Raw genomic sequence first — 20622 nt, forward strand, 5'->3', positions numbered from 1 at the left:
TTACAGCAGAAACCAGCCACCAATTTATTCACATAGCATAGGAAAGGACTTTGCATATTCAAACAAACCGTTAAAAAAGACAAAACACTACATGGTACCAACAGAAGAGGCTAGATCATTAAGTGAAAGCTGAGTTAAACCCCATCATTTTTTTAAACTTAAAAACCATGTATATTTGTTCTTTTCTATTCTCAATCCTCGTTTTCGTTCATTTTGAAATAATACATTTCGCAAAGGAGTGTACAAACTGCCTCGAATCCTATATCAGATCGAGCAAGTGTGACTGTGCACCGGGTAAAGTGCAGCAGGCACAGATTCCATTCAGTGCCATTCATTTACATGCTTCGAATTCTCTGCATTTGGAATGGAATTCTCTGAGTGTATCTCTGATATTTAAGCCAGGACACGGCAAGGATTACTGACCTTCCAGGGCTAGACTCCAGCCAGTTCACAGCCACTGGCACCTAAGCACCCTGGGGTAAACTCCACTCGGGCTCATGGCCAAGGACAGCAAGAGCACCCATGTTCTTCGAAACAGTGGGTATGACACAAGGTCCTTAAATGAAATTACTGCAGAATCAAGTACTGTCCAAGTAATCATTGTTCTCTCAACTGCCCTGAAATCTGAACCTCCAAAGTCAGTTTAACCAATAGGGAGCAATCGCAAGCCCCTTTTACCTAGAGGCAGGTTTACAGAGGCGTTTGCACGCCCCACAGAAAGGCCCCAGGGTGCATTGGATGAATGGCATGACATTGAAACACACAGACCAGGAAGATTCCAGTACAGAAGCAGTGTTTTTTGCCTCTTGATCTCTTCTCTGTCGAGTTAAGCCTTAGCTAGGGTGACAATATCTGGGTTCTAATCAGCCTCAGTGCTCCTGAACTTAGGCAAGGGAAAGCTCAGACTTTGATTACACTCCTGCCTGCTGCCCAATAGCTGTTGCTGGTCAGTTAGCCTGTTATCAATGAGCCTGCCAGCATTCACTAATCTAATATCGGGGATCTCAGTTTACAATCTGACCCAGTGTACTGGAATCAAAATCTACTCTGCCGATGACTGTAAGAGCCCTATTTCGAACATACCAAGGACACCCTCGATCCAGTCACAAGGAAGCAAGGGCCTACAGTACTGGTCGGAAATCTCACTCTTGGGCCGCAGAATATCTGGTGCACTTCTCAATTGTGCAGTAGGACCTCCCTGCCATTCATAGCAGTCATTTGGAGAGGTGGGGGGTCGGGGGGGGGGCGGAATCATTAAAAACATACCGTGGGTCCCCAATGATTCTGTGGGCAGTGCGGCAAAGGCTAACAAGATAAGGGAGACCCTGGTTCCAGTTCTGGCACCTACACTGGGTCTCAGCCTAGCCAGCCCTCCAAGGACTAAAAGTAACCTGATCTTGGGGGATGAAGGGGAATCCCCAGCCTGTGACGAGCAAGCAGGAGGGAATGGGATGAGGCAAATGAATGAACCACCAGAGTGGCTGCTTGGGGCACCTGCACCAGCAGGAGCCCATACACCTCAGGACAAGGGAGTAGCATCCAAAGGATGTAGGGGTAGGGATTCAAAGCAAACTGCTTCCTAAGTAAATAGCAGCCATACACCAGTTGATATCTGCAAAGGAGCATTCATTCCCAGCAAAGTTCAGCAGGTGCGTTGCAACCGTGTCGACACACGGATATGAATTGCACTATTCACTAAAACTGTGCTGAAGAGGCTCTGTGATTTCTGTGTATGTACAGACACACTTATATAATCTATATATAAAAAAAAAACACGCACTCGACAGGATGCAGTGCAGACAGCATAAATAGAGCAGGAAAACAAGCTTCACATTTCCAAAAAATAAACACTTACTGAGTTGCTATTCCCTCCCTCCTATCTGTGACTGGTAAAATGCTGGGGGACCAGCGAACAATTGACTGTGGTCACAGAAACTGGCGATAAAAAAGGAAATATGTATATGTATATTTCAAAATACACATCCATATATGGCAGGCCGACTGCTTGAACCAGGCCAGAATGCCTCAGCACTCAGACACAGAGCTCCTCACCCTTCACCAAGTATAAAATTCATTGTGAATGGCACATGGGATTCCATAAAACTGCAGCCAGCTTTTATTTTTGCATTCCAGATTATGTAAAGGAGTTATTATTTCTTGTCTGTCACTGTTACATTGCATATTTGTTTGTCCAATCTCTGGCCAGTTTGTTGTACCTAGAGCAAGAGAGAGAGAGAGAGAGATTATTATTGCCAGCTTTAAGTTTGCAAACTTTCTCTTTGTGCATCCATCCAATCAACTTACAACAGCATTCTGACCCTCCTCATAAGACCAGGTCAAGGAGCACAGCTCCCTGCACCTGCCCCCCACCTCACACAGATCCTGGCCATTTCCAACCCCACCCTCCACCTCACACAGACCCTGACCATGTCCAACACCACCCTCCACCTCACACAGATCCTGGCCGTGTCCAATGCCACCCCCCACCCCACACAGATCCTGGCCATGTCCAATGCCACCCTCCACCTCTCTCAGGTCCTGGCCATGGACCCCTTATTCCCCAACCTCACACAGATCCTTTGCTGTGCTCTCCATCTCAGACCGATCCTGGCATATCCAACTCCACTCTCTACCTCAGACAGATCTGCACTGTGACACCATTACCTTGAAAGTGTGTTTGGGATCAACCTTATCTTATTTAACATGCAAGGTGCCCTCTCATCTCCTTCCATTCAACATCAGAGTCCCTCCTGAAGACCTGACCTGAATGCAGTATTCAAGGCGCAACTTTTGCATTTCACGATTGAAACATTTGGGGCTTTTGTTCAAAAAATGCAGATTGAGGAGTGATGTAAGACAATTGTTTAAAATATAGAATATAAAATAAAGAATAGGATAGGGTTGATTGGGACAGACTGTTCTGAACAAGGGATCCGAGCTACAAGGATAAATATAAAAGCATGGAGCAGGAGAAGCTGAAATAGCATTTGCGTCACTCATTTGAGAAATCCCAATGTTAGCTTCATCTGCACTCTATATGCTTTGATGCAAGCTCCAAAGTGCTCATTAAACAGGAAAATTGTTCCATCCCAGGAGGAGGCGCTGTCCTGAACACTTACTTCTCTCTGTCAGATTTGTAGGTGTGTGCAATCTCTGGTACCAAAGGATCATCAGGGTTTGGATCACACAACAGCGAACAGATAGACAGAAGAACTGAAGGAGAGAGAAAGACATGGCAACAGGTTACTTAACAATACATTGCCTTCTATAGATTCAACGTTCAGCAGTTCAAACTTAACCTTGTTGCCTGACATTCTCAACAGGTCATTAGGACAAATGTCAGTCTGTGATTCTACACAGGATGATGGGACAAGAGTTAGTCTGTGATTCCCCACAGGATAATGGGATGAGAGTCAGTCTGTGATTCCCCACAGGGTCATGGGACAAGATTGAGTCTGTGATTCCCCACAGGATGATGGGACGAGAGTTAGTCTGTGATTCCCCACAGGATGATGGGACGAGAGTCAGTCTGTGATTCCCCACAGGATGATGGGACGAGAGTTAGTCTGTGATTCCCCACAGGATGATGGGACAAGATTGGGTCTGTGATTCCCCACAGGATGATGGGACGAGAGTTAGTCTGTGATTCCCCACAGGATGATGGGACAAGATTGAGTCTGTGATTCCCCACAGGATGATGGGACGAGAGTTAGTCTGTGATTCCCCATAGGATGATGGGATGAGAGTCAGTCTGTGATTCCCCACAGGATGATGGGACAAGATTGGGTCTGTGATTCCCCACAGGATGATGGGACGAGAGTTAGTCTGTGATTCCCCACAGGATGATGGGACAAGATTGAGTCTGTGATTCCCCACAGGATGATGGGACGAGAGTTAGTCTGTGATTCCCCATACGATGATGGGATGAGAGTCAGTCTGTGATTCCCCACAGGATGATGGGACAAGATTGGGTCTGTGATTCCCCACAGGGTCATGGGACAAGATTGAGTCTGTGATTCCTCACAGAATGTTGCGATGAGAGTCAGTCTACGATTCCCCAGAAGACGATGGGATGAGAGTCAGTCTGTGCACCCCACAGAATTATGGGAGGAGAGTCAGTCTGATTCCCCGCAGGACACAGATGTTGGGACAAGAATCAGTCTTTGGCTCCCCACAGACTGATGGGATAGAATCAGTCTGTGACTTACTTCTCAATCCTCCTTCTGGGGACTAGCACCTGCTATTGGATCAGCAAGGAAACTTACAGGCACCATTATCTCTATTGAGAGGTTACAATTGTACTAGCCCCTTTCACCTATGGTGTGGGAGGGGAGAGAAAATAGCACTGTTTCCAACTAAATGTACATCATATTGAGTACAGAAGAATCCTGGTTTAGGGCCTGTAATTACACATGGGGTGCAAACTGAAGTACAAATCAAGGATGCCATTCTGCCCATCGACTTATAACTCCAAAGAGAACTCGGGTCCCACTCTAGTTTTAGAATAATATTTTTGCTTTAAGAACAGCATGCCATGAGAAAGGCCAAATTTGCTTTTTTCCCTCAGTTTGAAACTGGTCGGTATTACCCTTTCCTCATCAACTTTACATCACATTTTGACAGCCCCATTTTCATTTGCTTTCTTTTCCTTGTAACTCAGTTGCTCTAACCAAAGCAATTAGCTTCACCATCCCCCTCGCACTGCATATGCTATAACAACTGTGGATATACAGACCACACTGTTCAAAATTACACATACTGGCATGCGCAGCAATACATTTTTCATACTCAGTTCTGTCAAACCTTAAGATCTCAGAGCGACAAAAACAAGACATGAACGAATACCCCATTACCCCGCCCCCCCGTACCTTACGTGTGTGGCTAATTGAGATTCAATCTCTGGTCTACACTCCATTTCTGGATACAAGCTGGGTCGCTGTGATTTGTCACTTGCACTGAATAAGGTGATTATGGGGTGGGGAGAAGAGAGGTCAAAGTCTGCTGTGGACGCGACTTCAGATTACTGCCCTTGCGAGAATTATGGCATTAACATGTATCTATATACAGCGACTATAAAAAAAATTCCAAAGTGCTTCATAGGTGTGAGACTGAGACACATGAAATACTAGGACAAGTGACCAAAGGTTTGGTCAGAGACGTAGGTTTTGATGAGCATGTTACAGGCGTTGAGAGAGGAAGAAAGGTGGAAAGGTTTAGGTGGCAAATTCCATAGCTTAGGGCCTAGGCAGCTGAAGGTATGGCCAGCAATAGTACCATGCGTCAGTTAGAGAATCTTTATGGCACAGGAGGTGGTCATTGAAGTCAGCCCATGAGTCCACGCTGGCTCTCTGTGGAGCAATCCAGTCTCTATAATCCCTTTGCCCTGCAAGTTTATTTCACCCAAGTGTCCATCCAAATTCCTTTGGAAATTATCATCTCTGCTTCCACCACTCTCATAGGCAGCGAGTTCCAAGTCTTCACCACTCACTGTGTAAAGATCTTGCTCACATTTCCACCGTATCTCTTGCCCAAAGCCTTAAATCTGTGTCCCCTAGCCCTTATACCAACAGCTACTGGGCAAAACGATTAAAATGAGAGGGGAGCAAGAGGCCAGAATTTTAGGAACTTAGAGATCTTGCACGGTTTTAGAGCTGGAGAAGATTACCAAGGTAGAGAGGGGAAGGCAAGGCGACAGGTCTGAGAATGTTCAAGTTGAGGTGTTGCCAGGTCGGGAGACCTGGCAGGCAGTTGAGTACAGGGGTGATAGATAGATGGGACTTGACTCCAGTTAGAATGCACATAGAAGTTAACAACAGTTCGGCTAGCTATTTGACCATGGAGGACACTGGCAGCAAACCCAATGCTACTCTTGGCTCACAGGCACACAGAAATCAGTAAGCGGAGATCCGGAGCAGGACAGCTGACAATGTTCCCCTGGCCTTGTCCCATGGCCAAGTGTCCCATCCCAAATGTCACCTGGTCACGATGAGCTAACTCGAGTCAGAGTCCTTACAGCATAGAAAGAAGCCATTCAACCCACTGACTTAATGCCTGCGCTCTGGAGAGCAATCCAGTCAATCCCATTCCTCTGCTCTGTTGCCGTAACCCTGCAAGTTTATTTCCCTCAAATGCCATCCAATTTCCATTTGAAATCACTGACTGTCTCTGCTTCCACCACCCTCATAGACAGTGTTTTCCAGATCATTACAACTCACAATGTAACAAAGTTCTTCCTGACAACTCCCTACATCTCTTGCCCAAAACCTTAAATCTGTGTCTTATGCTCCTTGTACCATCAGCCAACGGGGACAGATTTTCTTTGTCAATCTTGCCCAAACCTACATAACCTTCTACACCTCTATCAAAACTCAGCTCAATCTCTTTTGCTCCAAGAAGAACCACCCCAACTTTCCAACCCAATTTTTTAGCCAGTATCTCTCATCCCTGGATCCGTTCTGGGTAAATCTCCTCTGCACCCTCTCGAGGACTCACATCCTTCCTCAAGTGCGTTGTCGAGAACTGGGCACAATATTCTAGTCGTGGCCTATCCAGAGCTTTTTAGAAGCTCAGCATAACGTCCCTGCTTTTGCAAGCAAAATCTCTATTTATTAAGCTCAACATCTCATATACTTTGCTAACCACTCTCCCATTATGTCCTGCCACTTTCAAAGACCTTTCAGATGCAACCCAGGTCCCCCTGTCCATGCACACTCTTGACAATTGTGCCATTAAATCTGTACTGCCTCTTTCTATTACTTCTGCCAAAATGTATCAGCTCTCACTTCTCTGTATTAAAGTGATTCTGCCACTTGTCTGCCCATTCTGCTGGCCCAGCACTGACCTCGATTGGTTATCAGCCTCATTTCCCAATATACGAGTCACATAAAAAACAAAATAAGCAGTGGTCTTTTCACTGAACCTTGGAGAATACCACTGTCTACCCTCCTCCAGTCTGAAAAACAACCATTTACCACGATTCACTGTTTTCTGTCTTTAAACCAATTTTTTTAATCCAAGTCACACTGACCCTCCTATTCCACGAGCCTCAATTTTGCTAACCAGCCTTTTATGTGGTACCTTGTCAAAGGCTTTCTTAAAATCCACACAGAAAACATTCATTGCGCTCCCTTTATCAACCTTCTGTGTTACTTTATCAAAAAAACCAATTAGATTAGTCAAGCTTAGATTAGTCAAGCATGATCTTTCTTTTACAAGTCCATGCTGGCTCTCTTTAATTAAATGGAACCTCAACACAGAGATTGAGGAACCTTTCTGGTCAGCAGGATGAGTCTGGTCACGAGGCCATGTGCTTATCCACTGAGCTCCTGCTCCACTGGGACAAGCAGGATGGGTTGCCCTTACCTTTTGACAATGTTAAAGCTGGAGACCATTGTGAGCGGAGAATATCAAGGCAAATGCTGCCATTACTGTTAATGTTTGGATGATAGATCTTTGTTGTGAATGAAACCTGTGGAAAGAGAGGTGGGGAAAAGAGAGCATTACTCCCCCTGTAGTAGGCACATTGACAAAAGCAACAATGGTTAGAATACCAAGCTGTGGCTCTTACCTTAGGTGGCTTGAAAGGATAATCTGAGGGAAAGTGGATATTCAAGAAGAAGACACCACCTTGGTAAGGGCTATCACTCTACAATAAAACAGCAGAGAGAAGAATCAGCAAAAACAATGGCACAGACAGTGAAAGGCACTTTGTACAAAGACAGGATACTTACTGGCCCCATGATAGTCGCTTGCCAGTGAAAATCTGTGAAAGAAAGAGGAGTGTAAGTTGGCTTTTCTCTTCAAGTCAGCAATTACTTCATTCCTATTCTCTATTTCTCGCTCTCTAAACCTAGAGGTTTCACCTTTCCCTAAACACTGTGTAACTCTGGGGCACAAAAGTTGTGGGAACAGGTTTGTCACAGATTAAAACCAGGGGACAGTACCGGTGGGTACAGCTCTGTCAATGTCTAACACTGGATATAGATGAGTCACTGTATAACACTGGGATACAGTACTAGCGGGGACAGGTCTGTCACTGTATAATACTGAGGTACAGATCTGTCACTATCAAACACTGGACACAGGTCAGTTACTGTATAACACTACAATACAGTACTGTTGGGTACAGGTCTGTAACTATATAACACTCGGTATAGTACCACTGGTGGGTGGGTAGAGGTTAATGGTGGCAGCCTTCAGTCTCTAAGATGGTGGTTTGCACTTGGCGGTGAACTTTGTGTTAGGCGTCGCCTGGTGTGGCTCAGAAGCCCCACTCTAGTATGGGGGTCTCTGCCACATTTGCTGCACAGGAAAATAGTGGGCAGAGAAAACGCATGATTCACTGGCCTCTGTTATCTCTGATCCTAGCCTCAGCCAGCTGCTTCTGCTCATCTCTTCCAATTCCCTTCCAGTCAACCTCCAGAAGTCACAGCCATCAGCAACCGTCTCCCAGTTGCTTGTTTCAATGTCCACCATCTTCATATCTCTCTTATAGGTGTGCTTTAATGGGCATATGGGTGCCCAGCTGGTAGTGACCCACTGGCCAGTTCACCGTAGAGAAGGTCATTGGGGATGTGGCCGTCATCCATTCAATTATTGTGACTGAACCAGCGTTGACGTCGTTGGCTTAGTAATGAGTGCCTGCAGGTGGAATTAGCACACTCCAGGACCTCGGAGTCGGTGACCTTGTCCTGCCAAGAGATTATCAAGGATAAGTCTAAGACCGTGAATGTGGAAACTGTTCAGCCTTTTCTCCTGCCTAGTATACGTAGTCCAGGTCTCTCCACTGTAGAAAAGTGCACTGAGGACTTAGACTTAGTAGGCTCACGGTTTGGTGTTCTCAGTCAGGTTGCTGTTGTTCCACTTTCTTAGTCAGCCCATGTTGCCCTTGTCAGATTGCAGATCCTGGCTGAACACATCTACCCTGAAACCTAGTGTGTTTTCATAACTGTAAGATCTATAATTGACATGATCTTCTCAATCCACAGCTGTAAGAAAATGCTGTGAACAAAGGAGACCACTATATATTGCCTTCATCAATCTCATTAAGGCATTCGACCATGTGAGCAGAGGCGCTCTATGTAAGCTGGAGAAAACTAGCTGCCTCCCAAAGCTGCTCAATGTGATCTCTTCTTTCCATGATAACACGATGGGTAAGGTCAGCTATGAGAGGGCAACATCGGAACCCTTTGAGATCCGCAGTGGGGTCAAACAGGATGTTTTGTTTCAGCGACACATTGGTGTATTCTTCTCTTGGTTGTTGTGATGTGCCTTCATGCCTACAGAGGGTGTCTACTTACATAGCAGAACTGACGGAAAGCTATTCAGCCTTGTTCGCCAGAAATCCAAGACAAGGGTGGGCCAATCCTTCATCAGAGAGTTGCTCTACGCTGACAATGCCACACTAGCATTCCATCCAGAGGAACACCTTTGGCAGCAAACAAACAGACTCTATCACACCTGTAAAGAGTGACCATCAGCATCAGGAAGACAAATATCATGGTCCAGGACGTTGTCATGCCATCTATCAGCATTGACAATGCGACAGTAAAGGTTGTGACAGCTTCACTTATCTAGGCTTCACAATCACCACTTGATAGTGTAATCAACACACGCATCGCAAAAGCTGCAGCTACTACATCCAAACGGAATATGTGAGTGCGCGTACAGGTCTCTCACTGTCTAATATTGGGGTACAGTACTGGTGGGAACGGGCCTGACACGGTTTCATACTGGGCTGATTATAAATTGTGCTCACATCTGCTAAACAAAATAGCCAAGTGTTGTTACCCAGTCTCACCTTGGTGGATAGAGTATAACTGACTAGTTCACATCGGCATATCCATTTGAAATGTGTGTATTGGAATCGGAATGGAGAAAGATGGCAGGAAATATGTGCCCAAGAGATACTTTGGATGTATTAGGCACATGAGAACATTATTTCACAAAACTAAAACAAGTCAACATTTTGGTGACTTGGACGTGACCGTGTTTAAGCTCAACACACCTGAGGTGGGAGTGACCTATTCACAGTACAGCTGTACATAACCTCCACTAAGGTAACTGGCATTTATTAGAACATCCTGCTTTCAGGCACATGCAGAAAACACTTCTTGCCTTTCATTCAAATACCAGAGGCTTATGTAAGTGGCACCTGAAATGCAACAAATATGTCAACAGGTGAGGTGAGAGTGAAGATTTGACCAAGTGTGGCATCAAGGAGCCCTTGTAAAACTGGAGTCAAAGGGAATCAGGGAGAAAACTTTCCGCTGGTTGGAGTCATACCTAGCACATAGGAAGATGGTTGTGGTTAATGGAGGTCAATAGGGAAAGCATTGACATAGTGGTATTGTTGCTGGATTAGCAATCCAGATACCCAGAGTAATGCTCTGGGCACCATGGCAGATGGTGAAATTTGAATTCAGTAAAAATCTGGAATTGGAAGTCTGATGATGACCATGAAACCATTGCCGATTATTGTAAAAAAAAACATCTGGTTCACTAATGTCCTTTGGGGAAGGAAATCTGCTGTCCTTACCTGGTCTGGCCTACATGTGACTCCAGACCCGCAGCAATGTGGCTGACTCGTAAATGCCCTCGAGCAAGGGCAATTAGGGATGGGCAACAAATGCTGGCCTAGCCAGCGACGCCCACAAACCATAAACAAATTTTTAAAAATCATCTCAGTCCCAGGAGTTCCTCAGGGTAGTGTCCTCGGCCCAACCATCTTCAGCTGCTTCACCAATGACCTTCCTTCCATCATAAGGTCAGAAGTGGGGATGTTTACTGATGATTGCACAATGTTCAGCACCATTCATGACTCCTCAGACACTGAAGCAGTCCATGTCCAAATGCAGCAAGACCTGGACAATATCCAGGCTTGGGCTGACAAGTGGCAAGTAACATTCGTGCCACACAAGTGCCAGACAATGACCATCTCCAACAAGAGGGAATCTAACCATCTCCCCATGACATTTAATGGCATGATCATTACTGAAGGCCCCACTATCAAATCTTGGGGGGTTACTATTGACCAGAAGCTGAACTCGACAAGCCACATAAATACTGTGGCTTCATGAGGTCAGAAGCTAGGAATCCTGCAGCGAGTAACTCACCTCCTGATTCCCCAAAGCCTGTCCACCATCTACAAGGCACAAGTCAGGAGTGTGATGTAATACTCCCCACTTGCCTGGATGAGTGCAGCTCCCACAACAGTCAAGAAGCTCGACACCGTCCAGGACAAAACAGCCCCGCTTGTTTGGTACCCCATCCACAAACATTCACTCCCTCCACCACTGACGCACAGTGGCCGCAGTGTGCACCATCTACAAGATGCACTGAAGCAACTCACCAAGGCTCCTCAGACAGCACCTTCCAAACCCACGGCCGTGACCATCTAGAAGGACAAGGGCAGCAGCTACATGGGAACACCATCATCTGGAAGTTCCCCTCCAAGTCACTCACCATCCTGACTTGGAAATATATCGCCGTTCCTTCACTGACACTGGGTCAAAATCCTGGAACTCCCTCCCTAACAGCACTGTGGGTGTACCTACACCACATGGACTGCAGCGGTTCCAGAAGGCAGCTCACCACCACCTTCTTGAGGGCAATTGGGGATGGGCAATAGATGCTGGCCTGGTCAGCAACACCCACATCTCATGAATGAATAAAAAAATACTTTTAGACACTCAAATAATGCCTCTTGCCATAACAATTTTCATGAAGTCAGTAATGAAGCTACTGTTTCTGAAGGAATGGAGCTGCTGGAGTAATGGAGTGGGGCCATGACTGGAGTCCTCTTTACCTTTCCTTCTGGACCAATGATCTTTGTGCCAATACTTACTGTTAAATTCAGGACTTCAATTTGATCCTTCCCCTGGTGTTAGACAGTGTTAGACCTATTCCTACCAGTACTGTACCTGAGTGATATAAAGCGACAGGTCTGCATGCACCTGTGCTGTATTTCAGAGTTCAGCATAGGACCCTACTTAGTATAGATTATAAAACTCATTTCTAATCAAAAACACACCACAAAAAGGAAAATGACAAATAACGCAAAATTATTTTTCAGGGCTACAAAGAAGCTGGTCCTTCCTTTCTCTGCCTGCTTGAGATTGATTCTTTGTTTGCATTTGTCCTCAATGGATAATATTTGCATTGGAAGCAGTTCAGAGAAGGTTCACTCCGCTGACTTCTGGGATGAAGGGTTTGCCTTATGAGGAAAAGTTGGGCCAAAACTCATGACACTTTAGAAAAATGAGTGTTGATGTAACTAAACCATAAAAGATCCCGAGGGGGCTTGACCAGGTAGATGCTAGAGGATCTTGTCCCTCATGTGGAAATGTAAAACTAAGCAGTTTAAGACAGAGATGAGAAGGAATTTCTTCTCTCAGAGCCATTTGTGATTCCTGCACAGAGCAGCAAATCCTTTGGAATATTAATATTTACTTCATTGTTGCCAATATGCATTGATACGCAGGTGACTGGGGGAGTGACTGACAAAGGGCAACAGGCCTTGTTCCGATTGGTCTGTCTCCTGCAGTTTGCAGAGTCAATCACGATCCAAAAACAGGATTCAGAGAAAACTGGATCAGAGAAAATCAAACCCAGTTTCTCCCCATTTCGCAGTCATAAACTTGGCCTTTGATTTCAATGTTAACACCTATCGTGCCAGCAAGTGATGGCGTTGTGGAGCTTTCATTGACAACAGGGTATGTTTACAGTGTGACAAGTTTACATAGGCAATGATAAATAAATATCAACAAAGGAAGTTACTATGGAAAGGCTGATGAGTAGAATGCACAGACATTGGATTCGCAATTAAAATAATAGATGGTGCTGCACTTCCGTGCACTGCAAAGATCCTGCAGCAAACCCACTGAATATACACCATAGATATCATTGACCCCTTAAGTGCTAATTCGGCATTATTCATATTCATATAAATGCACACCATCCTGACTTGAAATTATGACACTCTGTCTCAGAGGGTAGTGAATCTGTGGAATTCTTTACCAGAGGGCTGTAGAGACTGGGTCATTAAGTATATTCATGGCTGAGATAGACAGACAGATTTTTAATCAGTAAGGGAGTCAAGGGTTATGGGGAAAAGGCAGGAAAGTGGAGTTGAGGATTATCAGATCAGCCATGATCTCATTGAATGGCAGCGCAGACTTGATGGGCCGAATAGTCTACTTCTGTTCCCATGTCTTATGGTCTTATGATATGTTATATCATGTTCACCTACTTAGGTAATTCTGCCATCCTGCTTTTGTCACATTTCACCAGTCAACCTAATCCCGCCATAACTCCAAAAAAATCCCTGTAATCTGAACATGTCCTCTCCACCTAATTTCCTAAAATGCATCTGAATTTCTGTCATCAGCATTGATGCAATATTTTTCTACAGCTTCTGGCACTCGCTGCACAGTTTTTCTTCAAATCATTTGAAAAAGCTGCAGGACAAATTTCAAAAGCTTCACTCTCAACTGCACATGTTGCAGCATCTCTCTTGTCCCCCTCAACAAACGCTGCCTCATGTCTATTCCATCCCTTAAAGAAAGAGAAATATATTGAACACGTATGCAATATGAGATACCATGAGACACGAGAGAAGAAACAAGCGAGTAAGCCAGAAATGTGATAAGGATTAACAGGAAAGTGTGCAATAGCTAGAGCAAGAGAAAAAGGTCAGAGTGCAAATAGAAATAAAGATTTAGCATGTGAATGAAGGTTAAAGGCAGATGGAAGTGATTTGCTTATCAAGCTAATTCTAGTTTTGTGTCCATGTTTGTCATGAAACCATGTATCCTCCAATTGACAATAGAAGGCCATTCAACATCACGGCGGCATCAAGGTTTAAAGAAAAACTTATTTAGAAAACTTTATGTCAAAGTTTCTTTGAACTTTGCCTTTCGTCATAATCCCTTTGAGACCAATTAGTATCCAATGAAAACAACCTTTCACCATTTAGCCTTTCACTAAAATCCTCCATTGAACCACTATCATTTTCTATTCGGGAAGACAGGAAAATAAACGCCCATCTTTTGAACTTTTCTTCACAATGCTAACTCATCGTTCCAGCTTTCAGTGTCTTTTTCTGAATATAGACATTTGAATGGAAGTCTTGCCCTCAAGTGAACACCACACAAGAAACCCATTCCTTAAGTTCTGCACACTTACAGTCATCTCCTACTGGACCTGCTGAACAGAGTGCTGGAGGGTCACGCTCCAAGTCCTGGTATTCCTGGTGAAGAATAAATAACAAACTTAAGACATGCAGGTTTCATTTGGGCGCAACTCTCAACATACAGGTTCAGCAATACTTTATGGATTCACACTGATAGCAGCAGTTGGTCTACAGACCAAGAATTGACAGGGCAATAGTTAGGTGACAGACTGAGGATTGACAATAAGATACACAGTAAAGGTTACGTTCTCACTATCTCTTTTTTTTGCACACAATCAACCTATTACCAATACAATTTGAATAATATTCAAAAACAGCATGTTCAGCTTGTGCAGGCAGACCAATGTCTAAAATTCAAAATTAGACCTTAACCCTGCTGTCAACAGGAGTAGCGTGCCATGGGATTAACAATGACTGTAGCCAAGACACTCTTTGCACCACTCACTTGTTTTTTCAAAAATCTCCCATCAGCCCTGACCACAGAATGAAGCCATTCAGCATACCTGTCCTCACTTATCTGTCACAGGTGAATCTGTCCGTATCAGTATTGGTTGGAGTGACCACTGCACAGTTCTTGCGGGGATGAAGTTCTGCCTTCACTCCGAGGTACTCTCATAATTGTGCAGCACTACTAACGTGCTAAATGGGATAGATTCAAAAAGGATCTAGCAGGTCAAAACTAGGCATCCAGAAAGTGCTGTGGGTTATCAGCTGCAGAATTGTGTTCAACCACAATATGCAACTTCATGGTCTGACATATCCCTGTCACCCCCCACCCACACCACCCCCCAATTACCAGCAAGTCAGGGGATCAAGTCTGGATCAATGAGGTGTAGGAGAGCACAACAGCAAGAGGATCAAGCATATATGGAAATGAGATGTCAAGCTGATGAAGCTACAACACACCACATGCATACTGAGCAGTCGAAGCAGCATGCGATAGACAGAGCTCAGGGACCCCCCAACCAACAGGCCAGACCAAAGCTCTACAGCTCTGTCCCGTGCAGTTATGAATGTTGTCGGACATCCAACAACTAACAGAAGGAAGGTATTCCATGAACATTCTCAAAGACAGCAGTCTGACACCTAAGTGCAAAAGACTAGGCTAAAACATTTGCAACTATTTTCAGCCAGTGTCATACAAGTGAGTCTTCAGCAAATTTGATTCATTCCACGTAATATCAAAAAGCAGTTGGGTGCACTGGACACAGCCAAGGCTATGGGCCCTGACAACATTCCAGCAGAAGTACTGAAAACTTGTGCTCCAGAACTTGCCATACCACTAGCCAAGTTGTTTCAGTTCAGCAATAACACTGGCTATGTGGAAAACTGCAAAGCCATGTTATGTCCACAAAAAGCAGTCCAAATTCAATCCAACTAATGACCACCCAATCAGTCCACTTTCAATCATCAGCAAAGTGAGGGACTGCATCATTGGCAGCACTATCAAGTGGCACTTACTCACCAATACTCAGTTCAGGGTCTGCCAGGGCAAGTCAACTCCAGACCTCATTTGTAGTCTTGGTACAAACATGGACAAAAGAACGGAGTTCAAGAGGCGAGGTGAGAGTGACTTATCCTTTTTACTATTTATATACATCACTTGGATGAAGGGACAGATGGTATGGTGGCTAAATTTGCTGGCGACACAAAGATAAGTAGGAAAGTAAGTTATGAAGAGGACGTACGGAGGCTACAAAGGGATATAAATAGGTTAAGTGAATGGGCAAAGACCTGGCAAATGGAGTATAATGTGAGCAAATGTAAATTTGTCCATTTTGGCAGCAAGAATAAAAAAGCATACTATCTAAATGGTGAGAGATCGCAGAGCTCTCAGAGGGACCTAGGTGTCCTAGTGCATGAATCACAAAAGGAAGCTAGAGCAAGCAATTAGGAAAGCTAATAGAATATTATTGTTTATTGCAAGGGGAATTGAATACAAAAGTAGACAGCTTATGCTTCAATTATACAGGGCACTGTTGAGACCACACCTGGAGTACTGTGTACAATACTGGTCTCCTTATTTAAGGAAAGATGTAAATGCGTTAGAAGCATTCAGAGATTTACTCGGTTAATACAAGGAATGGGCGGGTTGTCTTATGAGGAAAGGTTGGACAGGTTAGGCTTGTATCTACTGGAATTCTAGAGTAAGAGGTGACTTCATCCAAACCTTTACGATCCTGCAGGACCCTGACAGAATGGATGTGGAGAGGATGTTTCCTCTTGTGGGAAAACCTAGAGTTAGGGGTCACAGTTTAAGAATAAGGGGTCGACTCATTTACAACAGAGATGAGGAGAATTTTTTTCCCTCAGAGGGTCGTGAGTCTCAGATACCCTCTTCCTCAAAAGGCAATGGAGGCAGGGTCTTTGAATATTTTTACGGAAGAGCTGGATAGGTTCTTCATCAAAAGAGGTGAAAGGTTATCGAGGGTAGGTGGGAAGTTAAAATCAGATCAGCCGTCATCTTATTGAATGGTGGAGCAGGCTTGAAGGGCCGAGTGGCCTACTCCTGCTCCTAATTCGTATGTTCGACATCAATGCTGAGCATGGAATCAACGAGCCCCACGTTGTACTGAAATCAATGGGAATCAGGGGAAAAACGCTCCACAGGCTGGAGTCATAGCTGGCACAAAGGAAGATGGTTGGGATAGTCAAAGGCCAATCATTTCAGCATCAGGACAGCACTACAGGAGCTCCTCGGAGCAATGTCAGAGGCCCAACTATATTAAGTTGCATCATCAATGACCTTTCTTCCATCATAAGGTCAGAAGTAGGAATATCTGATGATTACAGTGTGCACTTTCATTTACAATTCCTCAGGTAATGAAAGAAACACTGCCCACATGCAGCAAGGCCTGGACAACATTCAAACGTGCTCATAGGTGACAACTAAGACTCTCACCACACACCAAGTGCCAGCCAGCTTAAACACACACTCCTCCCAGCACCAGTGCAAAATGCACTGCAGCAACTTGTCAGGGATCCTTCGATAGCATAATCCTAACCCCTGACAAGGACAAACCCCCTAGAAGGACAAAGGAAGCATCACCAGCAGCAAGTTGCCCTCCATCCATACCATCCTGTGTAGGAAATATATCGCCAGTCCTTAGGTCGTCACTGGATCCAAATTCTGGAACTCCCTCCCCAATAGCCCACCCCTACACTGACTGCAATGGTTCAGGCTGCAGCTCACCTCCACCTTCTCAGGGCTGCCTGGTTAATGCTGCCTTGCCAGCGATGTTCACGTTCCATGAATAACAAATGACTGCGCTGGTCCTTTGAAAGAGTTATCACATTACCCCATTCCTTTGCTTTTGCCCAACAGTTCCGTAAATTTTTTCCCTTCGAGTATTTGTCTAATTTCTTTTTAAAAGTTATTATGCAAACAGCTTCCACGACCCCTTATGGCACTGCATTCCAGATCACTTGAAAAAAGTTTCCTTATGATGCCTCTGGCTCTTTTGCCAATCACTGTAAATCTTTGTCCTCTGATTAACAATCCTCCTGCACTGGAAACAATATCTGCTTATTTAGTCTTTGCAGAACAGATCTTCATTTTCAACAACTCTAGGTTCTCCAATTTCCCTCCAACACTGAAGTCCCTCACCTGCATTTCTTCAGCATGCTCTGTAAGACATTGGCATCCTTCCTAAAGGCCAGCTGAGGCCTAATAGCGTTTCATAAACTGTAGCATAACTTGATGGCTTTTGTAAAGAACACTGCAGCAGGCCGAGGACAGAAATGTGGGCCTGAGAGCAAGATTGTAAAGTAAAATGGCAAGCAACAGGAAGGTGGGGGTCATGCTTGCAGACAAAGCAAAGGTTACCTGCAAAGTGGTCACCCAGTCTGTGTTCAGTCTCCCCAGTGTAGAGGAGACCGCCTTGGGAGCAGCTCCCACAGTGAATTTAAATTCCAAGCTCTGCAGAATCATATGGGCTCAAAATGTCTCTCTCCACAGATGCTGCCAGACCTGCTGAGTTTTTTCCAGCATCTGCAGTATTTTGCCTTTATTTTATGATATTATTGCTTGCTTTTGTATTGTCTCTATGAGTAAAGCCAAGAATCACGTATGCTCCACTTCTAAAAAGTCGTCTTAACTTTGTCCTCTGATCCTCAAATAATTGTGTAAGCACATGCCCAGATCTCTCTGTTCCTGTATCCGCTTTAAAATTGTACCAGTTTATGTTGCCTCCCTTCATTCTTTCTACCAAATGTATCATTTCATACTGCTGCATGTTAAATTTCAGCTGACACACATCTGCCCATTTCACCAGTCCATGTCGCCCTGCAGTCTGTTACTGACATCCTCATTGCTTCAGTCACAACCTCCTGGGGAGCAGCACTAAAGTCTGAAAAACAACTGTTCACCACTCCACTCTGCCTTCTGTCCCTTAGTCAATTTCATACTCAATCTCACTGTCCCTTCAGTCCTAATTATTATTGAATGACAGTCGTTTGCACTTTGAATGAAAGTTAACTTACATACAAAATTCATTATTACACAAAAGAAAACAGACGTAGCCAATAAGCTCTGGACTTGCACAACTGAGAAGTGTCTGTCCAAAATCTAAAAGGACTTTGCAAAATTTTTTACACCAAATTTTGGGTGGTGCTGACAAAGGAGAGCCTCTGGCAGAGCTTACCATCTCTGCCCCAGGAAACCCTGTGTAACCAGGGAAATGGAAACAATTGGACCAAGAATTGATGGAATAGGGAGAACACCATTGATGCCATTTGCCTGGGTGTCCCAAGGCACTGTGCACAAAAAAACAATTGAATTATTTCCCACTGGACAGGCAATAGTCTTTTTAATTTTGACGTTCAAATCGTCGTCTGAATTTTGACGTTCAGATTGCTGAGCTTAATTCCACTGATGACCAGCTGTTTTTAGCACCCAAACTACATATTAGATAAAAGTAAAATACTGCTGATGCTGGAAATCTGAAATAAAAACACAAAGTGCTGGAAAACTCAGCAGGTCTGACAGCATCTGTTGGGAGATAAACAGAGTTAACGTTTTGAGTCTGTATGACTGACTAGTATGAGTATGAGATGAGCTTTTCCACCATTTTCTGTTTTTATTACATATTAGATAACATGGATCAAATATAAGCTGCAGATTTGGATTGCATGAACATCTCACAACCTCAAGATAACAACTGATGTCATTCAATTAAAAGCATTATCAACAGCTCCATGGGAAACTGGATACCAGCAGCTATCTTTGGACAGATATGATCTGACTTTGTTTCCAGAGACAAGATAATATTTTTTAGAAAGTATTTTGTTTTAAACTCACAATATCACAGCCTAACTAAAAAGAGCTATATTACAATTTAAAACAAACTGGGTTTCCATCCTACACTACAGTGTGCATATAAATTAGTCCTTACTGCTCACCTGTATTGGAATCCACAAGAAATGTGTGGTTCTGACAAAGGGTCATCACCCCGAAATGTAAACTCTGTATCTGTCTCCACAGATGCTGCCTGATCTGCTAAGCAGTCACAGCATTTACTGGTTTTATTACATATTTGTGGGGGGGGCTGTCTGTCTGAGCCGGGTAGGTCTTTTCCAGTCGTTCCTCTTATCTTAAGTGTAAAGATAACGCATGTGCCCAAGAGCTTATTGTGGATGATTGCATCAACATCATAGCCTTGAATGAAACCTGCCTGAGGGGGAGTTGACAACTTCCCCTAAATGAAGTCGCTTCATCTGGCTTTATTTTCCAACACTTGCCCCATCAAGACCATTGCTGTGGCATGTGACTCTTATCACTTGCACACACCTTATCTGACATGTGCCCCTATTCCTCTGGCACTTGCACCTCCTCGAGCATCTCACCTTGCTGCAGGCCTGATTTGGTTAAACCATTCACCACTATATCTTCCTGGACCATATGAATCGTTATCAGGTCCTCTTTCACCCGCCAAAACTGATCATTTATCTAGAAACACAAAGATAATCCTCAGCTTCTTCACCTCACCCCTTTCTCTCATCTCCTTCATCCTCACCACAAATGACAAGTGCAAGGAGCTCTTGGACTTACTTTGTCATTGGGAGCAGTCGATCAGCTGCCTCTGCCATCTCCCTCCTTTCCCTGTGCCCAGCAGACCAAACTTCCTCTGAAGCTCCCCCATTCCCTTGCCCTGAATTTCTGTGACCCCGAAACTCCTGTTCACAAGATCCAGCTCCTGCTCCCTCAATCCTATTCCCACTAAATTAATAGCCACCCAACTTCCCTTCCAGGTTCCATGTTAGCCGATATTGTTAATGTTGCTCTCCTTTCAGGTATTGTCCCTCTCTCTTTCTAAACAGCCATCATCACCCTTCTCCTCAAGAAGCTTACACTCGACTGGACCATTCTTGCAAAGCACTGGTCTATCGCAAATCTCCCTTACCTCTCCAAGGTTCTTGAATGCACTGTCACC

At 44.4% G+C, this 20622-nt stretch overlaps 1 protein-coding gene across 2 annotated transcripts in view; it reads right to left on the reverse strand.

Annotated features, from left to right (window-relative positions):
• The window catches only part of LOC144694770 (ubiquitin-conjugating enzyme E2 D4-like), a 31431-nt gene continuing 10809 nt past the window's right edge, over nucleotides 1–20622 (reverse strand). For both annotated transcript variants that reach the window (XM_078565344.1, XM_078565345.1), the window contains exons 2-7: nucleotides 14185–14248; nucleotides 7731–7762; nucleotides 7568–7645; nucleotides 7363–7468; nucleotides 3120–3213; nucleotides 1–2216 (exon numbers count right to left, since the gene is read on the reverse strand). In XM_078565344.1, the coding sequence (XP_078421470.1) occupies nucleotides 2171–2216; nucleotides 3120–3213; nucleotides 7363–7468; nucleotides 7568–7645; nucleotides 7731–7762; nucleotides 14185–14248 (420 nt within the window). In that variant the 3' untranslated portion in view covers nucleotides 1–2170. The remainder of the gene's footprint in view (nucleotides 2217–3119; nucleotides 3214–7362; nucleotides 7469–7567; nucleotides 7646–7730; nucleotides 7763–14184; nucleotides 14249–20622) is intronic.

Source organism: Cetorhinus maximus, chromosome 20, assembly GCF_964194155.1.
Source record: "Cetorhinus maximus chromosome 20, sCetMax3.hap1.1, whole genome shotgun sequence".
NCBI classification, from domain to species: Eukaryota; Metazoa; Chordata; class Chondrichthyes; order Lamniformes; family Cetorhinidae; genus Cetorhinus; species Cetorhinus maximus.